General features: G+C 34.6%; 1 protein-coding gene across 1 annotated transcript; it reads left to right on the top strand.

The window, feature by feature from the left end:
• Window positions 1–6,086: 6,086 nt before the first annotated feature.
• On the top strand, window positions 6,087–16,020 carry LOC110457759 (transcriptional adapter 2-beta-like). The gene is made up of 15 exons (XM_021509144.1): window positions 6,087–6,327; window positions 6,465–6,524; window positions 7,280–7,386; window positions 7,753–7,793; window positions 9,393–9,443; window positions 9,752–9,811; window positions 10,214–10,317; window positions 10,733–10,805; window positions 11,520–11,676; window positions 11,958–12,037; window positions 12,256–12,327; window positions 12,720–12,784; window positions 14,225–14,289; window positions 15,172–15,203; window positions 15,902–16,020. The coding sequence occupies exons 1-15, from the start codon at window positions 6,235–6,237 to the stop codon at window positions 16,018–16,020; spliced, it is 1,179 nt and encodes a 392-aa protein (XP_021364819.1). The 5' UTR covers window positions 6,087–6,234.
• Window positions 16,021–16,771: the final 751 nt, after the last annotated feature.

Here is a 16,771-nt window from a genome sequence, read left to right as displayed (position 1 = left end):
CAAAAATCAAAACCCTGGGTCTTGTGGAATTTAAGAAGAAAAGTGTTAAATATCTAGCTTTTATAGCCCAAATCGTTTATTGACATTAATTTTGAATCACCACCCCCAAAGTTGACCTTTGAACTCAACAGAATATAGAAAACTATAGGTGCCGGTCTGAATATAACATACCCAGGCATCATGTTTATTCCCTTCCAGTTCTTTACATAATGTTATTTGAAGACGATCTTATTTTCTCAAATATTTTCATAATTATTGTTTGAAGTGAAAACTGCATGTGTTGGGGTTTTATATAATCATCAAATGAAGTAGACTTAAAACACATGAAAACAGCTGTTCATTTTCGGATAATCAACAATTTCATTTTACGTACAGTTCTTCGAAAACCTGGACCCCTGCCTGTATCTTCCCATTACGGTGCAAAGGCTGAGCAATAGTTCAACAAACATTTTGTTAATTTCATCTTTCATAAAAGTCCCGCAAAGTATAGATTTCTTTTCAGTAATTACTTATCAAAGCAATACTTGTGCCGGGGAAAAAAAAGACTTTCTAGTGCGTAGTTACAGGGTCGGCTGTCCTGCTGGATGTCTTTGGCAGTAGGTTTCAGTGAGGTAGCACTATAAAGTCGGCATCAGTTCCGCGCTATCACAAGGAGTCAAACACGAACATATTACCGCCTCCCAAAACGCACGCATACACTACACGCATGCATCTTGCACACAAGGGAGGCCGTCCTTAAATGACCATAGCTGTTGATAGGACGTTAAACAATACTCAACCAAACCAAACCCAAACAATTTTGGCAGCGGTGCGGGGATCTTTAAAAGATGTATGGAATCAATGTAATGGAGCTAAACGCAAATTGTAATTTACCAAGAGTGTGTTCGAACCAGACTGGGGGGGAAAGCCAATACTTCATACCCCAACTATACAATGTGGGGTTGAGAAGGGGTGCATACCTGACTGTCCAGGATCTTTGTAAGTATGAAACAAATCGTAATTAGTAAAAGAGAAAAACATACCAACGTGCAAAAACATCAATATTTTTTTCCGTTTTCAAAAATGCTGACTTAGGGAAATACAGGCAGTTTTCTGCCATTTACCTTTTTGACACATTTACCTAATTACTATTTCTTTGGTTATAGGAAAAATAATAATTTTCATACAGAATTAAGAAACCATTCAATTGCTTTAAAAAAGACGACATACCGATTTAATTTCGTTGATGATCAACAGTGTACATGTGGCTTCCCTATTGAAGACACCTACCATTTCTTCTTCAATTGCAATAATTATGTAAAACAAAGAGTTAAACTTTATCGTGAGCTTAACAAATACATACCTCTTACCCTGAACCTACCCCTTACCCTGAACCTATACCTCTTACCCTGAACCTACCCCTTACCCTGAACCTATACCTCTTACCCGGAACCTATATCTCTTACCCTGAACCTACCCCTTACCCTGAACCTATACCTCTTACCCTGAACCTACCCCTTACCCTGAACCTATACCTCTTACCCTTAACCTACCTCTTTCCTCGAACCTACCTCTTACCCTGAACCTATACCTCTTACCCTGAACCTACCCCTTACCCTGAACCTATACCTCTTACCCTGAACCTACCCCTTCCCCTGAACCTATACCTCTTACCCTGAACCTACCTCTTTTTGGCGGTACAAAATGCCCATGCACACTCAGCAATACATTCATGGTTCTAATCGATTTTAATTACTACCTCTCTCCCTCTCTCTCTCTTTCACGTTCAGAAAACATTCAGAATCCATATGTCTATCAATGTTCGATAATTATAACATATATATACAGTCGCTATATGGTGAAACTTCTCTGTGTAAGCGGACTAGTTGAAACGGAATACCAGCAGACTAGGAGTGAACAGGAGGAAGTTATTAGCACGGGAAGTGATGAACAATTGAACAGAAGAACGTTATGAACAGCGAACTGATTATCACTAGTTCCGTTTGTATGGAGAAAGAGCAACCACATGGACTGATATCATTTATATTACATTTAGACTTGGATATTAATATTCCGTACTCTCCTCCCCTCCCTTCCTCCTCCTCCTCTCTCTCTCTCAAATGTTTATATATATACATATAAACGTGTGTGTGTATGTGTGTGCGTGTGTGTGTGTATGGGTGTGAGAATGAGTGAACGCATGCACGACAACTTGTCATTGGCTACCTTATTTGTAAAGTATTTTTAGTGTGCTATCTTGTAATTTTTTTGTATTTTTTTTTATGGAAAGTGCTTTACATAAGTTGCATAACTTGTGCCCAATCCAGTTGCATTATGGCAATAACATATGGTTAAATCAAATAAATGTACAAGTACTTTTCCCCCAACCATCTCCATGACAATGTACAGAACCAACTTACTCAAATAAAATACATTTTTTTAAACTGATTGCCAATTCGCCAATTCTCATTTATACTGCGCCATTAACCGAAACTCGTGTAGCGTGATCCTTCCACTACCTATAATACAGACAATACGTAAATACATAGTTCACGGTTCATATTGATGTGCTTTTCAAAAACAAAAAACTAAATTTAATGAAAACGTACAATATGTTTTTATTAATTGTACATGAACATGCCAAAATACTCGAATCATCGTTGTCACGTCACTTTTTCTGATACCAAAAGGTTTGTATTTTTCGATTTAGTTGAAATTAATATTTTTCCTTCATAGTTTAAGTTTACTTATGTCTTAACAAAACTTAATTAGTTCAATATCAATAATTTAAGCTAAACTATGAATTTTTGACGATTAACCTCCGTCGCAAACTGTTTTGCCAGATACGTTACTAAAAGAAGCACCCATTATACAGATATGTATTATCGATGAAAATAACTTTAAGACATCTTGGTATACTGACTAAAGGTATCGCATAAATCAATCGACATTACTAAAGCTGTACTCATTGCCGTAGGGATTTTTCTTATAGCTTACACGATAAAACTGGAGTACCTTTTTGTTGTACAGCGTGTACATTTAACGTGAATACAGAGTGAGTTTAATATTGCAGTGTTGTCAACCAGATACGTTGAAATTAGTTCTAAAATCGTTACTTCATAGAATCTGGGTCCTTGATGTCGGTGAAGTAAGACCTTTCACAAGCTATATCCTTGCATCAACTAGCTTGATATTAGAAAATCAATAGGCTTGAATACATTGTATTGGGTAAGTTGTGTGCGTCATTATTGTAGATATTCAAATAAGTCAAACTGTTATAAATAAATCTTAAATGATTAATTGGTGAAAGTTTGTTAAAGAAAGGGGTGCGATATGTAAAATAAAGGATCACATATCACTTGGAAAACATGTAATGTATATGGGTGCATTAGTTTCGCAGACAAAATTGACTTGGTTATTTGAATTTATATATATACTGGCGTTTGTGTAGGTTATATGTTGTTCAAAAAGTTTCTTTCTCTGTTTGTTGTTTTGTTATTTGCCTTCACGTTACTATGTAACTAAAAATGAGCAATAACATGTTGAATTGATTTGAATTGAATATATTCGATGAAAAGTGATACGTAACACCAATATTTTGTGTAACCTGTCTGTGACGTATCAGTTTAAGGACTTAAATGAGTAACCTAAGACGCTGAAAACATTTTAATACCTACGGACATGGCAAAAGTGAGATGTGAGCACATATTAACTATTGAAAAAACCCGAATGCCTTTCTTTACATTTCGTTTTGGTTTTATTTTTTTCTCATCATATCCAGGTATGACAAAAAGTAAAGCGGAAAAACAAAAAGCTTATCGAGAGCGAACAAAAGCTAAATGACCCCCCAATTCCTGCAAGAAGAAAAATCGAAGTAAAATGTAGGGTTCATACTTCTGCATAATGTCAGCGAAGGATTTGAACCGCAAGGCGCTATCCTTGTTCAGTGCATGTCTTTATTTATTTTCCATACGGCATGCCATATACTTGATGAGCAGGGTCATTTTTCTCTGACATCAATGAATGTACGGTATACTGCAGAACGACAACATGTAGTTTACGATGCATGCGTGCGATAACCAGAATACCAAGAAATGTCCTCACGTACATGATACAAATAAGTTGTTAATTTAAGTAGGTATGGGTAGTTTCCTGTGTGTTGAAACATGGTCTTGTCTTTGGTCGATATTTTGTCCCCTTACAGCTTCCGTTCACCAGAGACATAAACGCATCATTACATGTAATGACATTTTCAGACTAAGAAAAAAATCCCTTTTAAACTTCGTAGCTAGTGTCAACAGGTAAGCATTACCAACGTCATTTTCTCCAATGTATACATCTAGTTTACTGAAACATATCCATAACCTGAAGTAACAATTTCACAATCTGTAGCATCTCGGCCGGTGTGCTGCAATTAATTTTGACCGAGCTCGCACATCATAAGATATGTACCCCGCTTCATATTATCCACGTATTCAAACTTTGTTTACAGGGGTATACTACTCAAATCACAAATCCCTTGATGTTATGTTCTAACCCTGTGCCAAGTTACATACAAGGTTTCCGGAGCAAAACGGAAAGTTTCAATGGCCATAACTCCCTGAAATATAGCTAAAATGCAAACTCCTTCCATCATGTACATCTGATATGAATCACTTTCACTGTGCCAATTACAGCAAGTCACGAACAAGTTCAATAAGATGTTCATGAACAACAGACGGACATGGTGATTCTCACTATAATCTTTCCCGAAATTCGTTTGCGGTGGGTAATATATCAAAATTGATTTTCTATACTATGCTTAAATTGTTCATATTTATGTAGGTGACTTTGCGTGTGTATAATAGAGGGGTATGAGAGATCAATTCTAACCTGTGTGTGTACATTTGAAATAAAGGAAAATATTATACTTTTTGGCAAAACTTTTGAATTTCAAAAATCTATTCCGACTAATAACATCATGACTCATGCTAAATTCCTCATCTACTTTAGCTCCAGAAAGAAACAGAAATCCTAGTATGACTGAACTTGAAATATGCATTTAATAAACATGAGATTGACAAAGTATAATAGCCCAACGTATAGGGGTAAAATTTAAAAGTTTGGAAAAAAAAACATGGGAATTATGGTAAAATATTTTTATAATTCAAATCCTCTATGGGTAAAGATTTGAAAAAATCCTAGCTGACACTCGAGAATACGTACTCCAGACCAATTTTTTAAAAATCCTATACAATGTATATAGCAACAATTAAGTATATATATATATTTACAAAGTAAGGATATATATATTTATTCTTCTCTATGTATGTATGTATTAATATGTATGTGTGTTTTTGTCTATGAAAACAAGTAACGAACAAAATATCCAAAACGATGTTCATGAACTGTCGGAATATGGAACAATATAAATCATTGAATTGAATTATATCGCGATTGTTAGTTGCTTCAATTGGTCTATACTATATATTTGTATACTATAGAGGGGTACTCTGAGGGATCTATTCTATGTTAACCGTGCTCAAAAAGATTGTCAGAACTTTAGAGATCTCCTTTAGAAACCCAGTCTTGACGTTGCAATTTTCCTTTCCGGGTACAGACGTTTAACGGGCTTACTATTTATTTTTTTACGTCAAAAATGGGTTTACAGCAGATACATCCTATCTATAAATAGATCTAGAGATCTACATGTCCTTGGACGAGTTTAGTTTCATGTTTGGACCTATCCTGAATTCAATGACGTGTAGGAAAAACCAGTTAAATTATAAGTAGTCTTTCATAACCTCATTTTAGTAAAATAAACGATTGAATCGTTTTGGTCAACTAGCATATATTAAGATATTTTTCACACAAAAATATGTCTTTGGTTGGAAAAATAACCTATCAATATCCATGTAGAAAAGCCCCGTTTCGGCGACCAACATTATTACTTCAGGCCGTCCTGCAGATTTATAACAGCAACTGACGATTGAGATTTTCGTTAAAAATATATACACGAATAAGCAGCGCAATGGAGGCACGTTTTAGAGATACTGTTGTTTCTGAAACTCGTGCCCTTCTCGACAGATCGCGACTAGCTACATGCCGGAAGTAACCTAAATGTGGAATGATGGGATGGCTCTGACGTCACGAATGCTTGAAAAGACAAAAGATGTGGTCTAGGGCCAAATATTTGCGTTTTCCTGAAGATTCGGATCCCAAAATGAAATTTTATTGACAGCTGAATGGGTGAAGAGATCGGGAGGTTGCAAAGGAATGGCAAAGTACCATTGCAATTACTGCGAGGGGGATATTTCGGGGTTTAGAATCAAGTGCTCTGAATGCCCAGACTTTGACCTTTGTTTACAGGTAGATATGACGTAGTAGCGTGCATTTTGTTCAGAGTCGGTCAGCATTATAACCAGTCGAATCTTTGAATATTATAATATATAATGTTTCCCTTTTATTGCATACATATTTTTCATTTAATTTGCATTTATTTTCAGTGCTTTTCGTGTGGAGCAGAGAGTGGAACTCACAAACGTGACCATGATTATCACATTGCGGTAAGTGGGATTTCCCCACCGGTGCCCCAAAGCCGGAAGCATTGGGAATTCCCGCACTCGAGTGCTAAGGAATCTCCTTTACCTAAATATTTTGTTTTAGAATAAATTGATTAACCATACAAAAGAAATTATAAAGCTGTCTCTAAATACGAAGTGGGTGTCATGATACAATAAAAAGCAATCCTTGATGTTGTCGCACCAACTTAAAATACTTAAATAGGTCACAACAACATGACCGATTTTCGTCTGATCCGTCATGAAATAATTTCTGGCAGATGTCGCCCAGTCTTATTAGAACATGATCTGTTTGTTAGCTGTAATTGTAGAATTTTCAGTATATGTCTGTATATATGCACCTCATATATTGTGCCTAACAAGTTAAACAAGCACCCTCAACGTGTTATATCCACCCTAAATTTCAACCCTCAGATAAGACATATACAAGTTCCTGTTTTAAATTAGGGTAATTGAATTTATATATATGTAATTTGAATAAAATAAACTTGTACATTAGTTATTTAAATTGTAAATAAATAGGTTAACAACTTAACATAGTCAAGATTGATGTCTCCACACAAATAGTTCACCAGACTTAAAACATGTTGCTGCGATATAACATATTATCTCATTTGTTTTTGTTACAATTTTGATAGAACCAAAAATGTATTCCATGGTTGATGTAGATAATACATGTACAGGGATGTGTGTTATTTTAAGAGAGGTGGTTTCAACTCTTGTTGGTATGGTTATTGCAGGGAGATGATGACACATCTGTTGGTGCATTTGACATTCCAAACCCATGGTCATTGGTTGAAGAGATGATGCTTCTGGATGCTGTGGAACAGTATGGTTTCGGCAACTGGTAAGGGGAAAGCTTTTCAGTTCTATGATCTTTATTATAGCAAAATAGTAGTTCCATAGTATTACTGCATATTTTATGTAGTGTAGAGAGTAGATATAACACAAAATTGTGTAAGTTTTTTTGACCAGGGGTTTACAAAAATGCTGTCTGTCAAATTAAACTTACAAAATAATAATAAAATCATACTAATAGAAGCTTATGCTTCACTATGAAAAAGTGGATTGATACACAGGAAAATAATCATTGTTGTAAATTACCCATTTATAATTATTTTAATATTGATTTCTATGCTGTTGCCACTTTCATTTTCAAATTCAACAGCTTTTGTTCTTCGAACAATACAAACATGTTCTTGGCTTTTTACAGGGAGGATGTAGCTAACCATGTTGAATCCAGAAAAGGACCAGGTATGTCTTCAGCATATAGAAAGTATAATTTAGCCTCGCATAGGATTTCTTTAAGTGAATAAGACAACAATTAAAAGATAGTGTCAGTGTGAAATATACCATACTGCAATACAGAATGTTGTGATTTAACAATGATGTCACTAAATCCTGTAAAATCGGGTCAATATGGCATTTGTTGTATTTTCAATAAAGTGTAATATAATTATGTTTTTCTGAATGAGTCCTTTATGTTTAAGAAACAAAACATGAAAACACCTATAATCGTTGTTCAAATCGAAGGTTTATGCTAATCAGTAATGCACAGGTTTTCCAAAGTACAATCAAAGTTTTAACCCTTATCCCGCCAAGTGCAGCATATGTCGTTTTTATAAACATGCACTGCCAAGCGCGGCATATGTCGTTCCGCAAAACATGCCGTTTTATGTACGGAACTGTGGTGAGAAAATCAAGAATTTGTTGACAGCGCGACAAAATGGCGGACGACGAACTGACTATACAGAAGACGAACGACTGCAGATTATCGGCGATATATTTGACAGGAACAACAGCGACAATGACTTTGAGGGATTCGGACCATAAGATTTACTACGTGACGCAGAAATTGACTTTGATCAATCGGATAAAGACGTAGACATTCCTGAAGACTAAGACAACACAGCGTACCTCCATAAATGCCCCATTCACGGGACGGCCCGGTTTGAACAAAGATACATTCCAGGTGACGGCGACCCTATTAATTGTTTTTCTCTTCTTTTTGACGACGATATGTGGACGACTGTTACGACAGAATACTCAGTACTTTCGATTATGAAACTTAGAATTGTTTTCCAGGTGATAATAATAAATAACAAACTGTTTATTAGATGTAAATTATCTTTATTACATACAAAATACACACAAAACTCACCTTTTCTCACCTGTAGTTCTGGAAAGGTAAGCGATATATCAAAAATTTCTTTTGATATGAAAAGAAGAAGTCTTCCTGAACAAAACACTTTCTAAATTTTTTCTTGGATTCTCAAAAGATAAAAAGTTATTGTCGGTTTAATCAGCTAATTAATTTTGATTTATTTAGCTGTTGTTTATTTGGCAGTGGGGAGGTATTCCACAAATTGTATACACAGCAGTGCAAATGTTTTTGGCAGCGACCCCTAGCATTTTCATTCATACCGTAGTGACGCCATTTTTTGGTTCGCCAACTAATAGGCAGAGAAAGCATTCACTTCGATACTTTCTTAACTAGCCATATGTATGTGAAAACTACAACAATGTATGTATTTTGTGAGTATACAATTAATAAAAAATATTCTTATGAATTTTCTGACGATGCTCTGCTTGCTGAAATTGTGCTTCCCCGAAGCGGATGGTTTCCTCTGACCTACTTACTGTAGTGTTCCAACCCAACTACAATACACAGTTTCCGTCACACTGTTTGATTCTACATGGACAGTATTATCACAGTTTTGATATGGAAGTCCTTTGTTAAAGTTGAGACAGTACTAGCTTAGATACGAGACCCACAAATGGTATATTTACAAATTATTTTACTCTACTAAAATGAAATGTTTTTCTGAATGAAATGTTTTCCTTCTTTTACAGAATGTGAGGAACATTATGTCAAGTTCTTTATACAAGGAACGATTGGTAGAGGTAAATAATACTTTTTGAAAGCTGCAATCCAATGAGCCACACGACCACCCACGTGATGCCTCAGTTTCAAAATTGTCACATGATAATGTTGTCATCATTTACTTTATTTACTATGGAATTTCACAAATATCAGAACAACTTCAGACAACCAATTTATGTAAAATTGTTTGGAACATTTGGTGGAATAACATGTCACAGAACACACTCAAACTGAAACAGCATCTCTTTGCGTTTTATGTTTTTGTTCCATATATACTTGAAAGAAGTAAAAATGTTGACCTTTCTATTTATTATTTGTTATTTTACAGAGATCTTGTGTGTTGATACCATTGGCAGCAATGTGACCGATCATTCCTGTCCAGATGGCGGTAAGAACCAATGTGTTATATAAGTCACATGACTTTTCACCAGATTAACAAAAATGTTCTAAATTTGCTGTCATCATTCCTATCTTATACAAACTTTATATATTGAAAAAAATTACCTCCTACTGGCATACAAATAATAACTTAAAAAGGGATACTACTGAAAGAGATGTTGCTTTTTAAATACCACTTACACTTTTAAGCTCAACTTCCCTGATGTGATTGAGTTGATGGGGGGGAAAAATCAGTGACAAAGAAATATTTTAAAAATGCTCTAAATGTCTTCTTAGATAATGCAAAAGAAAGCCCATCTAGAATGATATATTTCAATCTAATGAAGAAATATCTTTTACTATGTAAGATAACAGCAATATCTTTGAATGTCATATGTTTTACATTTTACAGGTCCTTTGTCACCGAGTATTACAGTGCCCATCAGTCCTTTGGATCTGAATATACAGGAGCAGCATGAACTAGGATATATGCCCTATAGAGATGACTTTGAACGGGTAGGATGTCATAGCTAAGTGCAATATAAAAAGACAAACTTTATATTAAATACAGAACTGTTATGCTATCTCTGTATTCTTGCTTCATATTTAGAAAGAAGAGTATTTCAAAGTTTACTCTCATCCTAATCAAGTTCAGATTGGTTATAGATATAGGTAAAGATGTGCTCCTTGCATAATCATCAGGATTATTTAGGAATGACATAGTTCTTATCAGTCTTACTGTTTCATGTTGTAAATTAAAAAAGAAAAGTAAATAAAAATCTGTTACTTTGAAATTATAGAAACATGAACATATATTGAAAAAATAGTCTCGGCCTGGATTACCAATACTTCCTATAAGCATCATTCATTGCTACATCATGATTTCAACAAAATCACTTAAAATATATTATTACATCATTTGTTTTTCTAGGAACACGATAATGAGGCAGAAACTCTAGTCAGTAGTCTAGCAAATAATTATGATGATGAGGATATAGATGTTGGTGAGTAACTTTTGGCTCTGAAGTTATTTATAAAAGACTTGGTGCACCTTTCGCGTATCCAGTTCAACTAGTTCGTCTGTTTTTAAATGTAACATTTTTGGGTATAAATCCTGGTGGACCTGCAAATGTTTATGCAGGCCTTGCAAGGCTTTGACGAGGCTCGCTCGAAAGCAGCAATAGATTACTAGTTCCAACCTAATTTCATAAACAACAACTTGGGTTAGATCGCGATAAACTAATGCAGTCTTAAACATATTGGTGATTATATGTAGGGTCCATATTTGGAGGAATTTGTCTAAAATCATATCTATTTGATTATAGAATAACACTGAAAGCCATATCATACCTTTTCCCTGTCATTGCTTGTTGGTGTACAACTAGTGTACTTAAAGTGATAAAAAGATGTGAGAATGCCCTTCAAATTTACTAAAACCAAGTGGAATCACAGCCAATGATGCTGAAACACACTACTGCTCTCTGTAATGTCAATTAGTAAATTAATTTCCCAATTCAGAGCCAGAGTGATCCCTGCCCAGCTATCAATTGATCATTGATTGTTTATTATTTATTGAAAGATTCTTCACACTGTATCATTGCATGTTAGAAAACCTTCAATTGCCATACATACTTAAACAGATGTTAATTATTTTCTTATAAGAGTTTGTATAATTTGAGTTGTAAGTTTACTATAAACATGTTCTTGATTTTGAACAGCTGTTAAATTAGCACAAGTCGACAGATATAGGACAAGGTTAAAAGAGCGGGAAAGACGGAAATGTGTAGCACGAGAGTTCAACTTAATACAAGCAGCAACAACGCTGGGCAAACAAAAATGTCAAACGCCAAAGAAGAAAGTGTCAAAGGAGGATAAGTAAGCACTGATGTCACAACGCTGTTTGAATTTCTACATTTTATTTGCTTCCGTCACTGGATATTTTCTAGTGCTCCTTTTGATAAATGATTTGATTATTTCCTCTTCTGTCATATTTTGATAAATGAAAATTTGATCAGTAAAAATATTCAAGCAGCAACCATAACTAGAGAATAATGCTCTCAAAATGTGAGGAAGACAATGCAAGTATTTTTAAGTCTGTAGCTTTTGCACCTTGCAATGTATAAGATATGACACATTTTTTATTGATTTTTTTTCAGAGATCTGCAGGAAAAAATAAAAGTGTTTTCACAATTTCATTCTTTAGCAGAACATGAGGCTTTTCTCGAAAATATTCAGAGTAAGTATTTGAGGAATAAGAAGGATTATTTTTGGGGTTATACACTATATACTGAGAAAAATTGTGTGCACTTTGCATATATCCAAAATTTTTACTTATTATGTGGTTGTATTTAGACTGTACTTCAATGATTGAGCATTAACAATTGTATAATGTAAAAGGTAATCACAGAAGTAATTTGTTTAAAAACATTTTTTTTAATTATTTATTTTTTGCAGAAGAAAAAGAACTTAAATCCAGAATAAAGTCTGTCATGCGATACAGGAAAAATGGAATCACAAAACTTGATGGTGAGAAATTATTCATTAATTGTAATATTCATGCTCAAGAGATTATATAGTTTAAATATGCTTAGGCCTACACAAAATATACCAACATTTTTTTATTTTATTTTTCTTGAGGCAGAGGCAGGGAATATGCATTTCATAAAGAAAAGCCAGAAACTACACTCCCAAAATAACCATACTTGCACCCTTTCATTATATGGAAACAAGCTTTGTTTGTAGACTATGTCAAAGGAAATTGCCATTAAAGAAGACAATAAAGCCATAAGAAATACATTAAGAACTGAGCAAAATTTACAGCACGCAGAGTTGATGGTCATTTTATAGACTTTTCACTATGAAAGCTGATCGAATTGAAAGCAAAACTGCCAACATTGTTACCTTTTTCTTTTTCACAGATATAGAGCACTTTGAAGAGGAAAAATTCAAACGAGATAAGAAGAGAGACAATAAGAAAAAGCTGGTGAGTGTCGCGTTCACTCCCAAGTTGCTAAGAAGTGAATCTAGTAAGTTGATGTTTCATGGCAGTATATTTTTTTTCCATTTGCCAAATTGCACTCTTTTCAACAACTTTGGGTATATATTTGATTAGTAGTATATTTTATAAGTGTTTATCCTAATTTTCCTTATGTAAGTCTAATATTTTAAAGAACCTGCCATATAACATGATGAGCCCCAGTAATATAAAATCCTATTCCCATTTCTATCTAATGGACACGTGTGATGGTTTCTTATGATGTAGAAATTGGTTGCTAATCATGTTTTGTTAGAGAATAGAATGTAGATACGTTTATAACCTTGTTATACTAGCTTGTTATAGATTGAATGGGAAAGTTTTTTTGTTTCAGACACATTCATATTATTAGACTTTGTAATATATGTACATGTATATAGTCTGTCAGACTTATTAAAACTTCTCCATGTAGAAAGGCTTTCACAGACTAGTGCATAATTTCCACTTTTCTTCACTGAGCACTAAAATCATTTGTTTGGAAGAATTCTTCTGTTTAAATCAAAGGTTAGAACAGTGCTCCTTACCATCTGTTGCATCACATACATTTACACGACTAGACTGTTTGTAATGTGTAATTCTGTAAACAAGTTTAAACTTTTGGTTCACAAACCTTTTCAACTTTTTGAATTCATTAATTAGAACTCTTCATTACACCTTTATAATGCACAGTGTATATATATCAACTAGTAGTCAATTACTGTAAGTATACATGTTTTAGTGGTTACCTTAATTTAAGCTCTTTTGTACTTTAAATAGTGCTCTAAATGATTATTGTGCTTACTGAAGTTTATGTATATGGTTTCTCTGATGAATGTATTGTGGATATCTCAGTTCACCAATATGTATATGGTTTCTCTGATGTATGTATTGTGGATATCTCAGTTCACCAATATGTATATGGTTTCTCTGATGTATGTATTGTGGATATCTCAGTTCACCAATTTCCAAACTCTACGTGTTTGTGTACATTTAGCTTTCCTCCTCAATGCTGAATGTTTAAAAAAAAAAGTGATTGGCAATATTTTTTTAATTTGACTTCAAAAGGTAGACTTGATTCATTGATACAGTGATTATATTTAAACAAGGGATCGTCTTAGTACTGCCGGCAGTATGTAATCATGATGGACCTTCACTGTATAAGGCCAAATCAGAGCAAGTACACAGAAATCATCACTACCATTTTTATCACAGGGTAGTTTCATTAAAGAACACAACATTAGACTTGCTTATTTGGATGCTACAAAGTGAAAGCTTGAATGTGTTTCTGATGGCTGAAAAATTGTATGAGCCACCAGTGTCTGTCATCAGAGTCACAGAATCATGACTGGTAGTGGTTGACTTTAGATATTCCATGTTAACAGAAGTTGTGCTGGGTTATGTGTTTTGCAGGGCAACTGCTCGCCGCTAATCAAGAGAGGATCAATGGTCTCAAAAAAAGCTGCCGCCGTCATAGAGTAAGTCTAGTCCCTTTAAAGCCGTCATAGAGCAAGTCTAGTCCATTTACAGCTGTCATAGAGCAAGTCTAGTGCCTTTACAGCTGTCATAGAGAATGAAAGTCCCTTTACAGCCGTAATAGAGTAAGTAAAGTCCCTTTCCAGCCGTCATAGAGCAAGTCTAGTAACTTTACAGCCATCATATAGTAAGTCTAGTCCCTTAACAGCCGTCATAGAGTAAGTCTAGTCCCTTAACAGCTGTCATAGAGTAAGTCTAGTCCCTTAACAGCCGTCATTGAGTAAGTCTAGTCCCTTAACAGCCGTCATAGAGTAAGTCTAGTCCCTTAACAGCCGTCATAGAGTAAGTCTAGCCCCTTAACAGCTGTCATAGAGAAAGTCTAGTCCCTTCCCAGCCATTACATTCCATCTCCTGTATAGTGCTGTCTGTTAACTGTTAAAAGGTCACCTACTGCCCTTCACTCTTGCTTTCTACAAACTCTTAACTCATTCACCCCTGAAATTTCATAATGAACTATTCCAACCTTTGAATTGGAAGGGTTCAAATGTGTCTTCATGGGTGAACGAGTTAATAGGGAAAGTTTGGAGCAGCTGAACACAAAGTGTTACATATTTCTTGTTAAACTGAATTAATAAGCATAAAGTTCAAATTAGAATCATGTGCATGTTCCGACTTCTTTCAAATTCATTCAAGTTGAAGATTTTGATACCACAAAAAGTACCAATCCCAGATCTGTTGGTCAGTTTTTAACAACATTGTATATAGGTATGCAGTATATATTTTTGTGTGAAATGTTAGAGCTATTTCAGACAGGTTTTAAAGTTGAAGCTCTTGTTATCATCTGGAGGAACACATAACTAATACATTGTTGTTTTTCTTTTCAGAGAAAAATTAGATATACTTATAGACGACGAAGGTAAGTTTAATGGTGTTGATAAGCTTTGAATCAAAACTTCCATGGCATGATCAGTATTCTCGGTGAAAAGTAACATTTTTCTCTTCTACAAGAAATATATTGACTCTGCTACAGGGATTAACGATTACAGATGTTTCAATACACTGTCACTGTGGTAATGAGATGTTTCAGTTCTGGTTTTAAACATTTGGTACTCTCCAAAAATTGTTCTAATATTTTATTTTATAAGATTTTTGGCTTTATGAACAACGTTTAAACATTGTATTTGTTTGCTTTTTGTGTCATGCTTGTTGCTGATTTCATATTCTAGGATTCTCAAGCTTTGTATTTTCTTTACCAAAAAGTACCAAAACATTTTATTCTTAGTACCGAAACCATAGCATACCGAATCATCTAGAATTTGGGATTCATTCTCCGGAATTCTTGATAACCAGACTGGCAGCTTATCCACACTGGTTTTGACCAGAGTTATTTTGATAGTGTTTTGCAACATTACTGAGAACAATTTTGATGTCCTGATTACCTGAAATGGCTTGCAACCTATCAATATTTTAGATTACACTTGTCTGATTAGATGGGTTAAAAATCAGTGATCTGTCAATTAGCATTACACAGGTGCTATCAACAACAAAATTAGGTTTTATCATGCAATCCTTCTTACAGTTTGTATTATGTTTTCAATACTTTCCTTGTTTCAGAATCAAAAGATGAAGATGAGGAGAACGATAGCAAGGAAATGGCAGCCTTCCCTGGCTACGACATGTTATCTGAGCGAGAAAGGAAGGTAGGTAACAGGATATTCATACAGGCGAAATAGACATGTGACAGGCTAATACTGCAGATACAGGACAGATGAGCTGTCAGATTACCTCCCCTGATTTATTGCATGGACTATAAACTTCTACTGTAATAACAACAAGTTACTGTGACTTTTATGTGTATGTTTTTGTTTGGATACCAACATCTCAGGACATTTTAACTCTACTTTTATGGGAAAAATGAACTTTGAAAACCAAGAAAGATTTTTTCAAAAGGTAATTAAAGTAAATTTAATGGTAAAAAATACAAGAAATGATGAATCATTTCATTTTCAATTAGAGCTTGTCAAATAGTTCTTGAAACTACAAATGTTGGACTTGAGACTTCATTGTTGCAGTTGTGTATATACTCTGTATGNTAAGTATAGTCCCTTTACAGCCGTCATAGAGCAAGTCTAGTAACTTTACAGCCATCGTCAGAGAAAGTCTAGTGCCTTTACGGCTGTCATAGATTAAGTCTTGTACAGTGCTTTCTGTAAACTCTATATAGAGTAAGTCTAGTCCCTTACCAGCCATTACATTCCATCTCCTGTATAGTGCTGTCTGTTAACTGTTAATAGGTCACCTACTGCCCTTCACTCTTGCTTTCTACAAACTCATAACTCATTCACCCCTGAAATTTCATAATGAACCATTCTAACCTTTGAATTGGAAGGGTTCAAATGTGTCTTCATGGGTGAATGAGTTAATAGGGAAAGTTTGGAGCAGTTGAACACAAAGTGTTACATATTTCTTGTTAAACTGAATTAA

This window comes from Mizuhopecten yessoensis, unplaced genomic scaffold, assembly GCF_002113885.1.
Source record: "Mizuhopecten yessoensis strain PY_sf001 unplaced genomic scaffold, ASM211388v2 scaffold9309, whole genome shotgun sequence".
Taxonomy (NCBI): Eukaryota; Metazoa; Mollusca; class Bivalvia; order Pectinida; family Pectinidae; genus Mizuhopecten; species Mizuhopecten yessoensis.
The sequence above is the reverse complement of the archived record's forward strand: the minus strand, read 5'-3'. Positions and strand labels throughout refer to the sequence as shown.

What these genes read in the sequence shown, in the direction of transcription:
- LOC110457759 (XM_021509144.1), top strand. Translation starts at nt 6,235, where the DNA reads ATGGCAAAGTACCATTGCAATTACTGCGAGGGGGATATTTCGGGGTTT. An exon ending in TGGAATCACAAAACTTGATG is followed by an intron (nt 12,328 to 12,719) that starts GTGAGAAATTAT and finishes TCTTTTTCACAG; the next exon opens with ATATAGAGCACTTTGAAGAG. An exon ending in AAAGCTGCCGCCGTCATAGA is followed by an intron (nt 14,290 to 15,171) that starts GTAAGTCTAGTC and finishes TTTTCTTTTCAG; the next exon opens with AGAAAAATTAGATATACTTA.